Below are 21,268 nucleotides of genomic sequence, written 5' to 3'. Positions count from 1 at the left end.
CCTGGGGAGCACCAGTGCTCTTTGTTAAGAAAAAGGATGGCACCTTCCGAATGTGCATCGACTATCGTGAGCTGAACAAGGTCACCATCAAGAATCGCTACCCCCTTCCGCGCATCGACGATCTGTTCGATCAGTTGCAAGGATCGAGCTACTACTCTAAGATTGAACTGCGATCAGGCTATCATCAGCTGAGAGTCCGTGATGAAGACATCTCCAAAACTGCCTTCAGAACTCGTTATGGTCATTATGAATTTCTCGTCATGCCCTTTGGAATGACTAACGCGCTTGCAGTATTCATGGATCTCATGAACCGCGTGTGCAAGCCCTACCTCGACGAGTTCGTAATTGTGTTTATCGACGACATCCTGATCTACTCGAAAAGTCAAGAGGAGCATGAGCAACACTTGCGCCTTATTCTTGAACTCCTTCGCAAGGAGCAACTGTACGCAAAGTTCTCAAAATGCGACTTCTGGCTTCGAGAGGTCCATTTTCTTGGACACGTGGTCAATAAGGACGGAATTCACGTCGACCCAGCTAAGATCGACTCTATAAAGAATTGGCCTACACCTAAGACTCCGATCAAAGTTCGTCAATTCTTGGGATTGGCAGGATACTATCGCAGATTCATCAAGGGATTCTCGAAGATTGCTCAATCTCTCACGACGCTCACCCAGAAGGGTATTGCTTACAAGTGGAATGAAGCTCAGGAGTCCGCTTTTCAAAAGCTAAAGGATAACCTCTGTAGTGCTCCTATTCTCTCGTTACCTGAAGGTACCGACGACTTCGTGGTTTACTGCGATGCGTCTATCCATGGACTTGGTTGCGTGCTGATGCAATGCGAGAAAGTTATTGCTTACGCTTCTCGACAACTTAAGACTCACGAAAGGAACTACACTACGCACGACTTGGAACTGGGAGCAGTGGTTTTTGCTCTTAAGATATGGAGACATTACCTGTACGGTACCAAGTGCACTATTTACACCGATCACAGGAGTCTCGAGCATATCTTCAAGCAAAAGGAATTAAACATGCGACAACGTCTATGGGTCGAACTCTTGAATAATTATGAATGCGCAATCAAGTACCATCCGGGCAAGGCCAATGTTGTGGCAGACGCCCTCAGCCGAAAAGACACTGCGCCCAAGCGCGTGCGAGCGCTACAACTTACCATCCAGTCTAACCTCCCTACTCAGATTCGAAATGCTCAGGTTGAAGCTCTGAAACCGGAGAACATCAGGGCTGAGTCCCTGTGAGGATCGAGACAGCGGCTAGAACGAAAAGAAGACGACGCTTACTATGTGACAGGGCGCATTTGGGTGCCACTCTATGGAGACCTACGCGAGCTCGTGATGGACGAAGCCCATAAGTCCCGTTACTCAGTACATCCGGGCTCGGATAAGATGTACCACGACTTAAGGACTACGTATTGGTGGCCTGGCATGAAAGCCCACATAGCAACATATGTCAGCAAATGTTTGACTTGCGCAAGAGTCAAGACTGAGTATCAAAAACCAGCAGGCCTACTCCAACAACCAGAAATCCCGAAATGGAAATGGGAGCAAATTTCCATGGATTTCGTTACTGGCCTACCTAGGTCCCAACGCGGGAATGACACTATTTGGGTGATAGTATACCGATTGACCAAGTCTGCACACTTTTTGGCTATTAAGGAAACAGATAAGTTTTCTACCTTGGCAGACGTGTACTTAAAGGAAGTGGTTTCGAGGCACGGGGTGCCAACCTCCATTATTTCCGACCGAGACGCTCGTTTTACTTCGGAGTTGTGGCAAGCTATGCACAAATCCTTTGGCTCACGTTTGGACATGAGCACCGCTTATCACCCACAAACGGATGGGCAGTCTGAACGCACCATCCAAACCCTAGAAGACATGCTTAGGGCATGTGTGATCGATTTTGGCAAGAATTGAGAGAAGCACCTACCGCTAGTAGAATTCTCGTATAATAACAGCTACCACACTAGCATTCAGGCAGCACCTTTTGAGGCATTGTACGGTCGTAAATGCCGATCACCTCTTTGCTGGGCGGAAGTTGGTGACAGCCAGATCACAGGCCCAGAACTGGTGGTAGACACAATGGAAAAGATTGCCCAGATCAGACAACGCATGGCGGCAGCTCGTGACCGTCAGAAAAGTTATGCTGATAAGCGCAGGAAACCACTAGAATTCCAGGTCGGTGACCGGGTTCTACTTAAAGTCTCACCCTGGAAGGGTGTGGTTCGCTTTGGTAAACGGGGCAAGCTTAATCCGCGGTATGTCGGACCATTCGAAATTACCGAGAAAATCGGTAAGGTGGCTTATAGATTGAACCTGCCTAAAGAACTGAGTGCGATGCACAACGTATTTCACGTATCTAATCTGAAGAAGTGTCTGTCAAATGAAACGTTCGTAATTCCTTTCAAGGAACTCACTATTGACGAACAGCTACACTTTACTGAGGAACCGATTGAGATCACGGATCGAGAGATCAAAATCCTCAAACGTAGCCAGATACCTCTCGTGCGAGTTCGTTGGAACTCACGACGTGGCCCAGAGTTTACCTGGGAGCGGGAAGACCAGATGAAGCACAAGTATCCCCAGTTGTTCCCAAATGAAACCCCCAACACTGAAGCTACGACCGAATTTCGGGACGAAATTCCAAGCTAACGGGGGGATAATGTGACACCCCGTTGAAACGCTCTCACTCATACTAGCTTGTCAGTGGCTGCCTTTACTTTCGGGACGAAAGTTCTTAAAACTTGGGGATAATGTGACACTCTAGGTTTTCCCGAGCCAATATCGTGTAATAACATTGTGTGTATATACGTTATTAAATGAAAGTTGCGTGTTATCTTGATGTTCTATGTGATCCTTGTACTAAGTATGTATATGTAGTATATATGTATGTAGTGGGCCGAGACCGCGAAACCCGACTCGAGACCACCCGGTCTCGAGTGAACAGTTAATGGTTGGGCCGATTGGGCCACAAACCCAACGAACCCCACTCGAGACGGGTATAAAACCCAAAGCCCGCACACACTCTTCTTTTGCACTCTCCCCCATTTCACCCTCACTCTCACACACTCTCCTTCTCCCTCTCCTCTCTCTCACTAAAACCCTAAAACCCCAACAAAATCATCTCCTCCTCCCTTTCGGATCACACCGACTACCACAAGGGACTCTCGGAATAGCTTGTAACCATCACTTGGAAGTTCTTTCATCAATCTTCTGTACCCTCAACATCTATCCGGTTAGTGCTTTATAGTTGTTTGGTTAAAAAAATGATGATTTGTGAATGCATAGCAACTGTTTTGTTAGTTGGATGTTTTAACGAGTTTGTTGCCTATTAGATAATAGATTTGTTATCAATGTTTAAATGATAATTTGATGAACAATGTGTTTCTTGTAAACGGAATGAATGATTTGAAATACTAAATGATATGGATAAGCTAGTGTGTTTTGAACAATGGATTCATGCTAGAAAGTATAGGGAAATATTTCTTTGATAATGTTTTGCAAGATTGTTTTAATATCTACTTTAGGTGTTATGATTCTTGTCCATAAAATGCAAGGTTATGAAGGATGAACATATGATGGATATGTGTTGAATGTGTTTGAATGATGATATGAACATTTGAATATGCTGTGTTTGATCCGTTTGAATTGAGAATTGGACAAGAAAACATGTTTGTGCATTGCGGTTGGATAGTACACAATTTCATGAACATGCAATTTCATTGGATAGTACATCAGAGATTCTAGAAGGCTTCCACCTGTGCACGCATCCGTGATTGCGAGTCGAGACCTTCGGTTGCGACTCGAGATCAAAACGTGACAACTAGAGACAGACTTCAAGGACTCGAGACCGGCAAGATCTCGACTTGAGACTTCATGATCTCGACTCGAGACTGGACTCGAGACCTCTGAGGTTGCGACTCATGCCAGCACCACTCGAGACCAGACGATCATAACTCGAGATCTCCTGGTTGCGACTCGAGACCGCGTGTTCTCGAGTCGAGACCACCTTGTCTCGACTGGGCTGCCTACCTTGGTTATTGGGCCACAATGTGTTATGTTTGGACTATGTGTTTTACTGGACTATGTGTTAACTGTTACTGTTTAACCGTGTAGTTATTAGAGCAGGCCCAATAACTTAAATGATAACTGCATGCATTCTATGTGTTAGATACATGTAGGATATACGTGATTACTTGTACCCCCCAAACCTGACCTATACTGGTAACCATGTTAGGACGTGGTGACCAGCAAGCTTGACCAAGTAAGCTAATCTGGTGAGCAACCCAAGGTGAGTTCACAACTTAAAGCATGCATTCCCGGTGGATTGGGAAACAGAACTAAAAACAACACTATCCCCTTGTGAGGGATACAAACTTGCTTTTCTTCCCTTGTTACTGGGAACAAACCTACTTTTCTCCCCTTGTGTGGGACTCTTAGTTAATTACTGTTTATACGGAATGCAACGGGCAACACTAAACGAAACTCTATCACTTAAGTCCCTACTACTTAATACCGATTAGTCGTCGGGGCCAGGCGAACGGGTTAATAGTTGATAGCGCTATTTAGGTCTTACCAGCCTCACATCGTGCCCGTGTATGGGATCGGGAGTGAACTAATAAACTCTGGCAAATCCGTCAGTGATGATAGAACATTGACAAATGGGGCACTTTACGGAAACGTACGGTCACATGAAGTATTCGGTTTTGGAAAAACAGTTTAGTCGCTTACTTATGGGGTAGCTCCCCATGGCATGTATAAACGGGTAATTTAACTAGTGAAACAAGTTTTTGGTAATTAAAAACTGGACAACTCGTGAACTCGCCAACATTTTTGTTGATACCCTACTGCATGCTTTGCAGGTACCTAGTGACTCAGGAGCTTGCTACTTGGGGATGTGTAGTGGTCGTCTAACCCATGTGTTGGGTTCTAAATAAACTTGGACTATGAACTTTGTTTTAAATTGTTTTGTCTATGCTTCCGCTACTTATGTTACTATTGAACTTAAAACTTTTGAACTTGATTATGATATTTGCTAACCCTGTGGTTGGTGAATACTACTTTTGCCATTAATTAAATCACTCAGTATAATTGGTGGTTGGATCCTGGTCAGTCACGCCCTCAAGTGGATGGTACTCCGCATGTGGATTTTGGGGGTGTGACACTAAACCTCATCGATAAGTTCCGTCAAATAAGTTAACAACGAAGTTCAAGATGTTACAAGTATACCCCATTCAAAGAATATTTGTCCTCGAATCCTAGTGGTTACAACCGAATCACATTCGTCTTCCTAAGGCAACATCACAACACCACCATATTCTGCATTCTACTACCGGAGCTTACATCATTCACTATTCTTTTCCTGCTCATTCTGTGCAAAGAAGTTTTCTCCACTGTTTGCGCTTAACTTTGGGGCTTCCATCAAGGTCAACGCTGGTTACACGTCCCTCTTCATATCCATCAACAGCTTACCACTTTCCCATCCATGACTACAACCCGACGACACCCACGTCGTAGGTCATGACAACTTAAACAACCTGACTGACCAACACGTCGGTACTTTATCTAGACTTCACAATCGTCGAAACTTAAAGACTCTCAAAGCCCAAACACATCTCGCCGCACCCTTTCCGTCATTAAGAGACTCCATGAAACATTAAGGTGCTGTTTGTTTTTTCAGATGTAAAACGTCTGCAGTCTGCGGACCACATCTGCAGACATATGTAGTAGAAGAGATGGACCAAACATCTGCATTCTGCGGGGAGAATTAATACTTGGGAAGGAAATACAAATATAAAATACGAATTCCTATACGTATAAATACACACCGGAATACGACCCCAAAACATGTAAAAAATATACATGTATAAGATACCCACATCCTTGGGAAGGAAATACAAATATAAATACTTGGGAAGTATTAAGTTAATATATATTGTTTTAACAATTATTCCAAAATTTAATAAATATAATTTGGAATAATATCAAAGATACGAAGAAGCGTAACTCAAAGACAATAATACTAAGTCAAGGCACGACCCGCTCGTCTAATGGATCGTAGTACGCATGTAGGTAGTCGTGCTTTCTAGAGGAAGCTTTGAGTTACATCGGATACAAGGAACGCAAAACTGTGAGTTCATGTCCCCCTTTTCTTTTAACTGTTTTCGTTTTATAACTTCGGGGGTGAAGTACATGTTACAAAGGATTATGATTACAAATGATTTACAAATGAAATGAACTACTAGATCATGTGTAAGGTTAGGCGTTAGCTTGAGACCATTAATCCTTTAGAAGGACCGAGGGGCATGAGTGATAGATCTATTTGGGTGTTGCGAGCCCCACCCATGAGTCCGCGAGTTGGCTCATGTGGTGACTATGTCGTTTCAGCCGGGAGGCCCGGTGCGAAATACGCAAAGGATTGAGCCTTCCTACACCGTTGCACATATATTGATGACCTTGCAAACCGTTAATTGATCTATTCATTTTCACATATAAACATACTTACGAATGTTTCAAAGGTTTAATGACAAACACACACATGAACTCGCTCAACTTTTGTTGATGTTTTCAAATTACATGTATTTAAGGAAATTAAAGGTGGATCTGGCGGGCGTTTGGAATGTTTCAAGTTATGTTGAGAATAAAAGATGCCATCCGTGGTCTAAGGGTTTGGATAATGTGTCTTATCCAAGATAAGACTCATCTTTCAAAACCTGATTTTATTTAACGTCTTTTGTTGAGTCCTTATGAAACTCTGAAACAATCATTTGGTCTGTATTTTGGGATTTAAAGTCTGCGCTTGGTTTTAAAAACAAATGTTATTGTAATATTTCTAAACTTAATTAATAGATGAACATCTTCAGTTTTATTTGGGATTTGAAGTCTGCGCTTGGCTTTAAAAACAAATGTTATTGTAATATTTCTAAAAAAGGTCTCGCAGACCTTTTTTAATGAAAGGTCTTCGAGAAAAACAATCAGTCTTCAGACCCAAAGGTTTGCGCGGCGCAGACATAAGAGGTTCAGAAGACTTTTTCAGGAAAAACAAACACCACCTAAGAGACGTCTTTTATGCGAACTAAACACCTCTCATCTCTAACTGATTCAAATCTAGCTTCATAATGAAATCATTAAGAAACTAGCAAACAATCACTAAGTGTATATCACATTTTAGAAGATGTGTAGTTCCGTTCCATTTCTCTAACTATTTTAAGTTTTTCATTAATATTTGAAATAACTATGCTTTTACAAAAAAAAAAGAAGAAAATATATTTATGTGAATACAAAGATTAAAAAATGAATTATATAAAAAATATTTGTATAAAAGAGTATCAATAATTTTTACCAAAAGAAATATTTATATGAATAAAAAGGATAAATAAAAATAAAAAATGAATCATATAAAAAAATATTTTGTATAAGAGTATCAGTAATTATACCGAGTAGTCTAACAAACCGAAAAGAAAATAAATCTAAAACAGAAGTCAAATAATATACAAAAACACGTCAGATAACGAGTACACATGTCACGATTTAATTGGGTTGAACTCGTCACATTTGAATCCTAAATATAGAACGCATCGCACTTTCGTATAAACAACCCTAGGGCTCTTCCTACCAATTTCAACCACTTTCTCACCAATTCAACTTTGTAAGTTTCAATTCACCTCTTCTAGATCTCTTCATACATTCATTTACGTGCTTTTTGAGGTTCGATTGTTTCTAATTTCTTGAAATCAGCCGTGACGGTTTATTGAATCGAGATTGTTTATTTGTTAATTTGCGTGCATTGATATGTTCGATTGTTTGTAATTTATGAAAATCACTTGCTATATATGAAATCAGCTGTTATGTTACCCGATCTGTGACGGTTTGTTGAATCGAGATTGCTCATATGTTAATTTGTGTGCTTTGATATGTTCGATTGTTTGTAATTTGTGAAAATCAGTTAGGATGTTTGAAATCCGGCTGTCATGTTATCCGATCTGTGACGGTTTTGTTGAATTGAGGTGTTTGATCGTGTTCTTAATAGGTTGTTTGTGGTAATTATGGTGGTTTTTGTATGGATCTGGAGATGTGAATGTATGTGTGCAATTGACGTGTTTTTTGAGATCGATCGATTATGGTTGAGTCGATGAAGCTTTGAAAAAGTTACAATTGTTTATTTCTGGTTGTTTTCTACGCCTCGATGATCTGCGATTCTGCATGTCGATGATGCGAGAAGTTTTGGAAGTTTATTGAATCGAAAGTGTAAATATTGAATTTTACTATTGAATTGGATGTTAATTTCAAGTAACTGAAAGAAACAGAATCAGGAACTATTGGATCTTAATGAACCAATTTTCAGGATATTATACAGATACACTGTGCTAAGACCTTTTCTTTTTGAGGGGCTGCATATATTTTTGGTATTTTCTAGATTGTGTGAGCAAATTGGTCTCAAATGGACGATATTTCTATGAATTGGCTGGTTTTGTACGAGAGTTATACTTGTCACAATCTGTATATACTATACACGAATGCCAACATGTATGATCCTGCAGTTTGAATAAAAAACTATAGATTCTGGATGTTTGTAAAAATAAGCAAATTTATTTTCAATACGGGAAATGCAGATTTCAACTGTGTTTGATACGCTAGTTGTTTATCTAGTCTGTTTTTCTGTGAAGAACTTAACTACGCTTGGTTATATCATAACCACATTATGTGATAATAATTGTTTGCAAATGATTTGAAACAGGTGGTTTGCAGTTCTGATTCGCTAAAATGGGAGGTGGTTTTAGAGTCCTACATCTGGTGAGACCGTTTCTCTCGTTTCTACCAGAAGTCCAAAGTGCCGACAGAAAGGTTCCCTTCAGAGAAAAGGTCATATACACTGTGATCTCTCTTTTCATCTTTCTGGTTTGCAGTCAGCTTCCCCTGTATGGCATTCATTCGACAACCGGTGCAGACCCTTTTTACTGGATGCGTGTGATCCTAGCTTCAAACCGTGGAACCGTCATGGAACTTGGTATCACCCCCATTGTGACGTCCGGACTGGTCATGCAGCTGTTAGCTGGGTCGAAAATCATTGAAGTTGACAACAATGTTCGTGAGGATCGCGCACTCTTGTAAGCAACTAAACATCTACTTTCCTACCCAGTATATATATTTTTTTTGGGTAACTTACAGTTTTCATCCTTTATGTTTATACTAAATTTCAGTGGATGTCCTTTACCTTTAAAAATGTCAGGAACCGTCCTTTACGTTCTAAAAACCTTGCACGGTTTGTCCTTTGACACTAACCCAGTTAAAATTTTTAGTTAAGTTTGGGCAGTTTAGTCATTTATTTAAAAAAGTATATTAAAAATAAAACAAAAAGAGTAAAAAAATAAGAGATATAAACACCCCTTCTCTCTCTAAACACCATAAAAAAGACTAAACTACCCTTATATTATCAGACTTAACTGACAGTTTTAACTGGGTTAGTGTCAAAGGACAGACCGTGCACGGTTTTAAAACGTAAAGGATGATTCCTGACATTTTTAAAGGTAAAGGACGTCCACTGAAATTTGGTATAAGCATAAAGGACAAAAAGTGTAATTTACCTTTTTTCAATCATCTGTGCACCTTTTCATAAAGTAATCTGTTTATACGTGCGATTTTTCCAGGAATGGTGCTCAGAAGTTGCTGGGTATCTTGATCGCTGTTGGTGAGGCTGTTGCTTATGTTCTATCGGGAATGTACGGTAGTGTCGGTCAACTTGGTGTTGGAAATGCGATTCTCATAATCGTGCAACTATGTTTCGCTGGCATTATCGTCATATGTCTGGACGAACTTCTTCAAAAGGGATACGGTTTAGGCTCCGGAATCTCATTGTTCATAGCTACCAATATCTGGTACGATCGTAGCCCTTCGCCGTGTGTTAATATGCAGATACCGATTCCTATTTTTAACTTAATTTATATTGATAAATTATGCAGTGAAAGCATTATCTGGAAAGCATTCAGCCCTACAACAATCAACAGTGGGCGTGGCGCGGAGTTTGAGGGTGCAGTTATTGCGTTATTCCATCTTTTAATCACTAGGTCCGATAAAGTTAGAGCTTTACGGGAAGCCTTTTACCGACAGAACTTGCCGAATGTTACCAATTTGCTTGCTACCGTTTTGATCTTTCTCATCGTTATCTACTTCCAAGGCTTCCGTGTTGTTTTGCCTGTGAGATCTAAGAATGCTCGTGGGCAACAAGGATCGTACCCTATTAAGTTGTTTTATACTTCCAACATGCCTATTATTCTTCAGTCTGCACTTGTATCCAACCTTTATTTCATCTCTCAGGTAACCAAATTGTATCTGATCTGATTTTTTTTTTTTATATTTATTTATTTTTATGATTTTATCTCCCAGCAGCTGATTTTCTTTTGCATTTGAAAAATATAAATTTCAGTTGCTTCACAGAAAGTACAGTGGGAATTTCTTGGTTAACTTGTTGGGAAAGTGGAAGGAGTCTGAATACTCGGGCCAATCGGTTCCAGTTGGTGGGCTTGCTTACTATGTTACTGCACCTTCTAGGTATGTTTTGATTGTCGGGTTGATGGGTGGGTTTGGTAACGGTTCAAAATACGTCTTGGGACATCGTGTCGGGTTGGCGTAGGGCTGCAAACAAACCGAACGAACACGAAGTTTGTTAAGGAAATATATGTGTTCATGAACAGTTACCGAACAAGATTTTCTGTCCGTGTTCGTTCATTAAAGAAATGAACGTGTTCGTGTTCGTTTGTTAACTTTAGGTAACGAACGCAAACGAACGTTCACGAACACAAATGAAAACAAACGAACATAAACAAGCGTCCATGAACAAAGTATATAATACATCGATACTTATTAGATATTTTATTTGTTTAAAGTTTGAAGTATTTTAATAGAATATATAATACACTAATGAACTATTGAAAACAAACGAACATAAACGAACACGTTACCGAATGTTCATGAACATAAATGAACAAATGCGATCTCTGTTCATGTTCGTTCATTTAACTAAATGAACGAAATTCCTTGTTTGTGCTCATTAATTTATACGGACGAAATTTCTTGATTGTGCTCTTTCATTTATTAAACGAACAAACATAAACGAACTTCCCGTCGAATGGTTCACAAACTGTTCGCTGAACGTTCGGTTCGTTTGCAGCCCTAGGTTGGCAGGTTGAATTGTTCAACCTGAACATAACACACATAAGTATTCGCATAAAAGTTTTGACTTAATTGTTTGGTTGGTTAATATCAGCTTGGCAGACATGGCAGCCAATCCCTTCCACGCTCTTTTCTATCTCGTGTTCATGCTCACCGCATGTGCGCTCTTTTCCAAAACTTGGATTGAAGTTTCTGGATCATCTGCAAGAGATGTAGCCAAGCAGCTAAAGGTAATTCCAACATTGTTAAATAAATCACATTTAATCATTTCTTAATAATATTTTAATTCTCTTTTCTTTAACGCGCAGGAGCAACAAATGGTGATGCCAGGTCACCGGGACTCAAACCTTCAGAAGGAACTGAACCGGTACATCCCAACTGCAGCTGCGTTTGGAGGAATGTGCATTGGTGCATTGACGGTTTTGGCAGATTTCATGGGAGCTATTGGATCGGGTACTGGTATATTGTTAGCGGTAACAATCATATATCAGTACTTTGAGACATTTGAGAAAGAGAAAGCCAGTGAACTTGGTTTATTCGGGTTTTAATTTCACGATGCTTTATGTTTAGAGGATGGGTTTAGCGTCTACTTTTCGTTCGTTTTAGGGAGAATACTTGTTTAAAGTAGTGGCAGTTTGAACCCGGATATTTCTGTTTTCGGATGTTGCATCCTGTTTTTTTTCTTTTCTTTTTATACTTGCAAAAGGTTTGCGTTTCTTTATGTTGGCAAAGATCAGAACGGTTTAAGTACTTCGGGTTGGGTCGGACGATTCAGGTTGTTTAAACTCACCAAAACATTGGGTGAAAACAAATTTGCCGTTAAAAAACAATGGTTTTCAAAAACATTTAAAAAAAATAAAGGGGAGTTGATGTTTACCAAATTATAAGACAAGTTAATAAAACATCATGTCTGAGACAACAAACGTACATTGACTTTTTGTGTAACAAAACAATTTAGTAACACAAGTGCTATAAATGATAATAAAACATCTGATGATAACAAGTCAAAGTTAATAAAACATCATGTTTGAGGCTACAAACATACATTGACATTTTATATGCTAAACCCAATTAGTAACGCATGATGTGGATGATAATAAGAGCATTTTGATGATAATAAGACAGTTTATAAGACATCATGTTTGATACGAACATTTTGACGTTTTATACATAGATCGACAGATCGTATTCTCATGGATTATACTATAAGGATTACTCGTGTATCGGCTTGTATTCGCTATATTTAGTTAACAAAACGCGTACATATGAAAGGAACTTATGTTTTATCCATGAGCCAAAATGGTAAAACAATGTCTGGGTTTGTTATTTAACGCATGTAAGTTTAGCTAACGAGTATCTCTAACACATAACTTTTCAAAACACTGATGTATTGCTGTGTACTCTCGTTTTTCTATTGTTTATTTTTTATTTATCAATGATTTTGATTCAAACACATTAATATATTTAGAATCGAAAGAACATTTGCTTTTTATGATTGAATGTATAGACCAACTACTCATACGTGTGGTTTTGTGCAACATTTTCAACTTATCAAAAGGTGAAAGCATGACTCGTCATGACACATGATATAAAAGGGTATAGTAGATGCCCATTTTTTGTACTTGCATTGAGTGGTTTGAATTGGAGTTATGCGTAGGATTCTCAACTTATCAGAAGACAATAGAGTGACTATTCTAACTTATATTTATAACACATGGTCGAAGAAAAAGGTAGGACATAGTCCTTGTTTAGTGTTGGTTTTAAGAGGGTTGTGTCTTTTTACCCTCTTAATCGCTTAAAAACTACATCATCTCCCTATTACAATGATCATAATTAAAAAAAAAAAAGTACAAAATATTGTCAAGTATTTGTCATACCTTTGTAAATGGTTGTGCTTATATAATACTTGGTAATGCCTTACTAACTTCATCATACATAGAGAAATGGAAGATTATGGGGACTTATCCTAAAATAGCACTTTATTGTCTTCATGACAGCATTCCAACATAACCACCACATAATTCTAACGGGTTTTACCTATTCAATATTACGTTAAACACGTTGTTAATGTTTACATGTTCTCGCCTTTTACTAAGTTGATAATGTTTTGAAGTTGTTTTTACCTTAGTAATTTAACGACTCGCGTTAACAGTTTTACATAGCACTGGTAGTGTACGGTTTTTGTTTGCAATAATATGTTTTCTCGACAGAGAGATGGAGAAAAGGATCAATAATAATTAGTTAAATTAGAGTTTATATCATTTCAATATAAATTAGTATATACACTTAGTAAAATACTTAGTTTAGATGATTTGACTTATTTTATAGGCTTTAATGGTGATTCAAATTTTATTCATATGATTTGAATTTAAAGGTCATTTAGAGGTACCTGGGTGCAACTTTTTAGGCGTATATAATATTTTCGAACTATTGGAATTATTTTGATATTGACTTTGGATCACACAAAAAGAGCCGAAAAAATGCAACTTGCTAGTTTGAACCTAGGTTTTCTAATTCGACTTTCAAGGTAGATATAAGAACCACTAAACAATATTATCTCTTTATTCAAGTGTCTAGTTGAGTGAGATTATATATATTTAATAGGTTGGAATCCCGTATGACGACGGGCCAATGGGAAAACCTATTTTACCCGCTTTGGGCTACCCTTATGAGGGCCTAATTATGAGCAGGCCTAAATGGCAAAGCTACCTTGCCCACTAAGGCTCCATTCATTTGTAATGAGCGAGAAAACCTTGATCAGAGGAAGCAGGTCTCATTTAATGCGTGATAAGAAGAGGATCTTGGCTGGCAACCGTACTTCTCCGGCCGAAACATTAAATAAGGATATCATCTTACCGTTAGGGGTCAGACACGTGTCTGCACCCCTCGAGAACCCGCAGAATCCACACATGAGATAAGGGCTGGATATTATATAAGAACAACCATCAGCAGCATAGAGGTATGATCTTCAGATTATCTCATTTACTCCACTCTCATTTATTATCCTAGCATTTACTTCCGACCGATATCCTCATGCATTAACCACATATACACTGCATATATTACCTCTATTGGATTCACACCTTTGAGGAAACATTCTGGTGATCATATTCATCGGAATAAACTCCTCCACCTCTCCGGCAAGTTTACTTACTCTCACGCCGGAGCTTGGTCACGGATCCCCCTCCCGGGGCCCTCCGTGACGAGGCTAACGGTTTATTCTTTTGTAGTTACAAGGAACGGAGCATCTTGACGTCAGCGAAGATCCATTGAACGTCAGCCGGGATTTGGGTATTCGACATTGGCGCCATCCGTGGGACCTCAGCCTGACTGATTTCTTCACATTAAACTTCGAGGTTATAGATAACCCGTTTCAAAAAAAAAAAAAAAAACAGCAGTATGAACGTCACACCTGGTTCACATGTCACCCAAGCGATGCAGCATGACCGTGAGAAAGTCACAGTGGAAGACATCACTCATGAAGAAGAAAACGAAAACCAGGTGGAGATCCTGGAGGAAGAAGAGACTATCACTCTAAATTTCGTCGCCATGCACAAAGACAAGTTAAAGAGATGTCTTGAGGATCTAGAGAGGCAAGAAAAGCTTAACAGCCTCAGGGCTAAGCTATCCTTCGACACACCTTCTAACCAAGACGAAGTAAACGCAAAAAACAAGGGCAGTAGTAACGATTCCCTGGAAACATTCATGACTGCCCTTAGACAAATGACTTCAGAAGAAAGGGAAGATCTCATCACAGGACAGAAGCCGAAGGAGAAAGGAAAAGAGAAAGAGGATCAAAGTGGTAACGATCTTGACCAGCCCTATCTCCCGCGGGACCTGGCTGAAGTCTCAAAGTTTACCCGAAGGATTGCAGAAGCACCTATGCCCCCAAAGCAAAACTACCCCCGGGTTTCGACCGTTATGATGGGACAAGAGACCCTGAAGACCACCTCCATGCCTTCAGGGGAGCGGGACAACTTGGGCGATGGTCCATGCCGGTATGGTGCCACATGTTTGTACAAGCTTTGACGGAGGGAGCCCGGCTCTGGTTTGACAGCCTCCCTCCAGGAGGAATCGACAGTTATGAAGAACTAAGTGAAAAGTTCCTTAGGAACTTTGGTCAGCAAAGAAAGGTGGTCAAGAACCCAAACGAGATTCTGCACATAAGGCAGAGGGACAGCGAGCGGATAGACCAGTACATGGAGAGGTTTGTCAAGGAGAGCATGAACATCAAGGATGTCCCGGAGGTCATGAAGATCAGCAGTTTCATAAATGGGCTAAAGCATACACAGCTATGTGAGAAGCTGGGGGAGGAGTTCCCCCATTCGTTCGATAACCTCATGGACAGGGTCAGAGCCTTTGTCAGGGGAAAAGACACAGTCAGCAAGGCTAAGGAGACGGACTTCACACCCTGAAGAGCCACCCCAGCTACCAAACCTTCTGACAAAGGTACACCTTATCTCAGAAAACCTGCTTTTGATAGAATGTTGCACGACAGAGCAAGGCCCTCGTATTCCCCATATAGGCCTTGGGGGAGAGGCCTCCCTCTTTACTCCGATAATTTCACCCCTCTCACCAAGACCCCAAGTAAGATACTGGCCACTGAGAGGATAAAGAGCTCATTCCCAAGGCCACCACCCATAAAACCTGGCCCAAAAGCACAACCGAACGAGTATTGTGACTTCCACAAGGGGTTTGGCCATAAAACTGATGACTGCATGTATCTGAAGAGGGAAATAGAAGCCGCAGTAAAAACGGGAAGACTGGCCCATTTGGTTAAGGAGATCAAGGAGGGAGGAGGGGATCGTAAGGGAAGAGATGCAAGGGAGCCTGGGAGGGCAGATTTGGATATGATCAGGAGGAGGAATGAGTTCGATACCACCCGAAGCGTAAAGGCCAGAATCCTGGGCTCCCCGGACTGCATGAAGGCTCCCATCCTAATGCCACACTTAGAATAAAACGAAGTACAACGGCTCCCATTGAACATCTCAGCCATAATAGCTGGCCACAAGGTGGCCAGAATACACGTGGATGGGGGATCCGGGGTAGAGGTTATATACGAGCACTGTTTCCTCAGGTTCGACAGGGACGTAAGAGATAGGCTTGAAGAGGATTCCATCCTTCTAGTAGGATTCAACAACAGTGTATCGCACCCCTTGGGAAAGATCAGACTCCCATTCACAGTTGGGGTAGGGGATCGGGTTCGGACAATAAACCTGACCTTCACAGTGGTCCGAGCACCCTCAAAGTACAATGCAATCTTGGGAAGACCTGGAATTGGGGACTTGCAGGCACAAGCATCCACCCCACACGGAGCCCTAGTGTTCCAAACACCAAAAGGCTTAGCCTGGGTAAAGTCCTCATATGAGGTAATCTCCTCTGTGTCTGAGGGGGGAGGACCTGGGGAACCCCGAAAAGAGGGGGTCGAAGAATGGGTCCTTTGTGACAGGTTCCCAGAGCAGACGGTTAAAGTAGGAAGTCACTTGAGTGACAAGTGCAAAAGCACCCTTAAAGAGTTGCTCCTCCTCAACATAGACGTATTCGCATTCCAGCACGGGGACATGACAGGGATCCCCAGAAGCCTGACTGAACACCGGCTCAACACATACACCTGGGCAAAGCCAGTAAAACAGAAGAAACGAAGCATGGGGCCCAACAAAAGAAGAGCTGCTTGTGAGGAAACCAGAAAACTACTCAGAGCAAGAATATTCAAGGAGGTAAAGTATCCATCCTGGGTTGCCAACCCAATCATGGTTCAAAAGAAAGACGGGGGATGGAGGATGTGCATCGACTTCCAGGATTTGAACAAAGCATGCCCCAAGGACTGTTACCCCCTCCCAGAAATAGACGTCCAGGTAGATTCTTTGTCTCGGTATCCCCTAAAATGCTTCTTGGATGCCTACAAAGGATACCATCAGATCCAGATGTCAATCAAAGGCGAAGAAAAAACCGCCTTCATTACAGACGAAGGGACATTTTGCTACACCAAAATGCCCTTCGGTCTTAAGAATGCTGGGGCCACGTATCAGAGATTCATGAACACCCTCTTCAGGGAACAACGGGGAAAAAACTTGGAGGTATATGTCGATGACATCGTTATCAAAAGCCTGACAGAGATGGCCATGATAGATGACATAGCTGAGACCCTCCGCACTATGCAAGATGTGAATATGAAGTTAAACCCCGGAAAGTGTTGTTTTGGGGTGGAAGAAGGGAGGTTCTTGGGAGTGGTAGTCACTAAGGGCGGAATCAAAGCTAACCTGGAGAAGACTCAAGCTGTGGCTGAAATGCGATCCCCCAGATCCTTGAAAGACATCCAACAATTGAACGGGAGATTAATCGCACTAAACCTTTTTCATCGAAGGTAGCCGACAGAACCCTCCCTTTCATGAAAGTACTGAAAGTGTAACAACCCGCACCTTCGTGCGTTGTTACTACTCGACACACTCGTTACGCCTAGCACCGGAGATTCGGATCATAATGTAATCATACCAATTTTATCGCTAAATCGAAGTATAATCGAATGATTACGCATATTCTATCGCTATTACAAACCTATTTTGCATAACACTCACGATGATGTCGAATATGGGCCTAAACTACCCTTCTCGATGAGCGTGAGGTGTCAAAATGTGAGTAATCAACGCTAACGAGGGTTATCGGGTGAGTACTATGACTCTAACCGTCATGACGATGATGGCAATATGAGTAAGTGGTGCCCCGATAATCATTGTGGCACATCACATCGAAGAACGCACTCGAAGGCACGCGTAACTCGATCACCGCACTGAGAATTGGATACATAAATACGTATATACGGCCCTTTTGTGATTAATTATAATAAATAAATTAATAATTATATAAATATATAAAAATATGGCTTAAACCGTCGAAATCGCACCAAAAACGGGATCAAAAGGCTTCCGAACGGATCAATTCGATCAGGCTAGTCCAATTGGTCAGACCGGCCCAATCAGATAGGCCAGTCCGATCGGATGGACCAGCCGATCGGATGGGCCAGTCCGATCGAATGGGCCAGCCGATCGACTGGGCCAGCCGATCGACTGGGCCAACCGATCGACTAGGCCAGCCGATCGACTGGGCCAACCGATCGACTGGGCCAGCCGATCGACTGGGCCAGCCGATCCAACTGCTGTTTTGCCTTCCTTTCCCCTTCCTTGCCTATAAATACCCCTCCATTCCCTCCCAAACACTTGTGTTGCTGCTCCTAACCGACCAAGACGTTCCAGCCCCCAAATCTCTCGATTTCTTCCGATTCTTGTAAGTTTTCAACCCGAATCTTGTACTTTCTTGATCCAAATGCAATCCTTCATCTTTCTACCTTTCAAATCTCAATTTTTAACCGTGAAATCAACGGATTTGGGGTGTTCTAAGGTGATGTCACCATAAAGTTCTTCAAAGGTGATGTCATCCCATGAAGAACAACTCAGGTTCGGATGATTTACATACGATTCTTCATGAATCTCAACCAAATCAATGTTTTTCTAATCAAAGGGCCACGGATTTGGGATGTTCGGATAGATTTCATCACAAAGTTCTTATGAACTTCAAGTGTTGACCTCATATCATCAAGAACAACTCAGATCCAGGGCATTTCCTAAGTAAAATCAAGGTTTTTACATCAGATCTAGTGATAAAATGATCGATTTCGAGTTAAACACGGAAAAACCGACAAAAACGACCAGTTCCGACGAACGGGGTGATTCCCGGCCGTTAAAACAGGTCGGAATCGACGGGATTTCAGTTGCTTAACACCTCATCGTAACGTCTCGACCCAAAACGCCGAAAAACGCTCGAAAAATCATCGAAAACAGCCGAACAGGATGGCCAATCGAGTGGCCCAATCGATCGAACAGACCAGTCGATCGAGTGGCCCAATCGATCGAACAGACCAGTCGATCGAGTGGCCCAATCGATCGAACAGACCAGTCGATCGAGTGGCCCAATCGATCGAACAGGCCATTCGATCGAGTGGCCCAATCGATCGAACAGACCAGTCGATCGAGTGGCCCATTCGATCGAACGGCCCATTCGATCGATCAGGCCGTCCGATCGATCAGGCCCATCCGTCCGATCGACCAGGCCCACTCGATCGAGTGGCCTGTTCGACTGGGCCAGCCCAATTTCACCATTTTGTCCGATTTTAACCCAATTTTGCCCGATTTCACGCAAATCGATACCGTTTAACGCATAGTAACCTATCACTCACGTAAATTACCTGAAATCAGGATATTCTCCGGCACCGGTTCCGCAAAAACTAACCGAAAACGCGCTGTGAGTATACTTGACCCCTTTTATCGAATTTTGGGTGTAACATACGTTCCATAAAAACCAAACTTATCAAACGAATGATTTAATTGGACTATTTATCACTTGCGAATAACTGTTTGCATAGATATACGTGATGCTAGTACATGTATGCTAGGACTTATACTCGTGACGTCCCACCAAGACTAGTATAGTACTATTTCGCCCGACGGGGTCTAGTTATGCCATCAAGAGTCGAGCATCGAGGACTTAGCTGGTAGTATCAGTTTTGTGAGTATATATGTTGTGTATTACGTTTATGCATGTGGAAATTCGCAGCACTTTTATTCTATCACACTATCACATATCAAACCTGTATACTCGCCAATACTTTTGTATTGACAAAGTTTTAACGTATGTTGCAGGTTTAGCCGAAGTTTACATCAAATCAAGCTAGGAAGTCTAGAAACGCATCTAAAATCTAGGTTGTCGGATTTGAATTGTTCGAGAGGACAAGAAATCCGTGATAACTTACGTGATTGTATTGTTTGTTAGTATGGGATGACAAATGTAATAAATATTATCGCAATATAGTTGTTATGGATTCTCTTGAGCAATCTGATTCGCCTAGTGCCGCGCCCCGATGATTCCGCCATCGGTTGGGGTGTGACAGATTGGTATCAGAGCCATAACTATAGGGAATTAGGCAAAGTTTGAGACTCGACCTAGTCCGGGTCGATGTCTTATGAAAGTGACCTAGTCTATAGTCTAAGTACCAACAGGCCGACTCTTACGAACTCGTTAGGGTTTGTTTGGGCCAACTTGCTACTCTCGATCGAATTTGTTGAAAAGTTACAACTATTGTGTGAACACCGCATACTACAGCTTCACACAAAGAGCCTTTCCTAAGGCTAGAAGGTTACTTAGCCTTTCCTAAGGCTGACACAATACACATGTTTTCAAAACTACTCGCATAACAAAACCGAGTGATCTAGTCGAGACCAGGTGTGAAAACCAATAACTCTCGATAGGATCACTCACTCAGCGTATTTTTCTAGCACGAGAACTCTTTGTTGAGCTAGGAGTGACATCCACATCTCGACAAAAGGTCTCCATTTCGAAATTCTGGTGGAACTCTCGGATTTATTCGATGAGCACAACCACAAATGGGAACGAAGTTGTTAAGCCAGGGGTGAAACCCATACCTTAATCAACTGTTCCACTCTATAAAATGGATTACAAAAGCTCTCACCAAGGACACGACCATAACAACGACTCAGGCTGTGCGAAGACTAGAGAGACGAATGTTAGGAGCTGCATCCCAGTGGAAGCGTGAGTCCTCTAGGTCAACGCGTATGCCCGAACCTGTTGGTTATAGTCGAGTTACTTGGGTAGTCAACGCCTAAACACCCAAGGCATTCCATCTAAATTTTACGTGTATGGTTTACGTCTATGAGTTTTCAAATTTAAGTTTTACGATTTACCGATTTCTCGATTTATCGAATTTACGAACCTCGATTTACAAAACGCACAACCTGCACAGCCATCGCAATCTAAAACAAAGACCGAATGATCGCAACAAAACCAACGTCTAAGTACTCGAATTCGCTTACGCTATTTCTCTCATCGCGTCCTCGCGAATTCTGAACCAATATCTATGTGTAACCTACAGCTATACCTATACGTACTATATACAAAACGAATCAATTATGTGAGAGTTTAGGAACCTAGAATTTTCCTATGTGGCTCCTATGTGTTTAATTAAATTCTATACCGAGTTTTGATCGAATCAAATCGCATCAAAAGTTCAGAAATCATTA

At 41.4% G+C, this 21,268-nt stretch overlaps 1 protein-coding gene across 1 annotated transcript; it reads left to right on the top strand.

Moving 5' to 3' along the window:
* The first annotated feature begins 7,528 nt into the window (after positions 1 to 7,528).
* On the top strand, positions 7,529 to 11,901 carry LOC110916633 (protein transport protein Sec61 subunit alpha). The gene is made up of 7 exons (XM_022161340.2): positions 7,529 to 7,659; positions 8,749 to 9,118; positions 9,659 to 9,886; positions 9,971 to 10,325; positions 10,435 to 10,559; positions 11,275 to 11,410; positions 11,489 to 11,901. The coding sequence occupies exons 2-7, from the start codon at positions 8,775 to 8,777 to the stop codon at positions 11,726 to 11,728; spliced, it is 1,428 nt and encodes a 475-aa protein (XP_022017032.1). The 5' UTR covers positions 7,529 to 7,659; positions 8,749 to 8,774; the 3' UTR covers positions 11,729 to 11,901.
* The last annotated feature ends 9,367 nt before the right edge of the window (positions 11,902 to 21,268 follow it).

Source organism: Helianthus annuus, chromosome 16 (genome assembly GCF_002127325.2).
Source record: "Helianthus annuus cultivar XRQ/B chromosome 16, HanXRQr2.0-SUNRISE, whole genome shotgun sequence".
Taxonomy (NCBI): Eukaryota; Viridiplantae; Streptophyta; class Magnoliopsida; order Asterales; family Asteraceae; genus Helianthus; species Helianthus annuus.
Note: the sequence above shows the minus strand (reverse complement) of the source record. Positions and strands in the feature narration are given on the sequence as shown.

What these genes read in the sequence shown, in the direction of transcription:
- LOC110916633 (XM_022161340.2), top strand. Translation starts at nt 8,775, where the DNA reads ATGGGAGGTGGTTTTAGAGTCCTACATCTGGTGAGACCGTTTCTCTCG. An exon ending in TATGTTACTGCACCTTCTAG is followed by an intron (nt 10,560 to 11,274) that starts GTATGTTTTGAT and finishes GGTTAATATCAG; the next exon opens with CTTGGCAGACATGGCAGCCA. An exon ending in ATGTAGCCAAGCAGCTAAAG is followed by an intron (nt 11,411 to 11,488) that starts GTAATTCCAACA and finishes TTTAACGCGCAG; the next exon opens with GAGCAACAAATGGTGATGCC.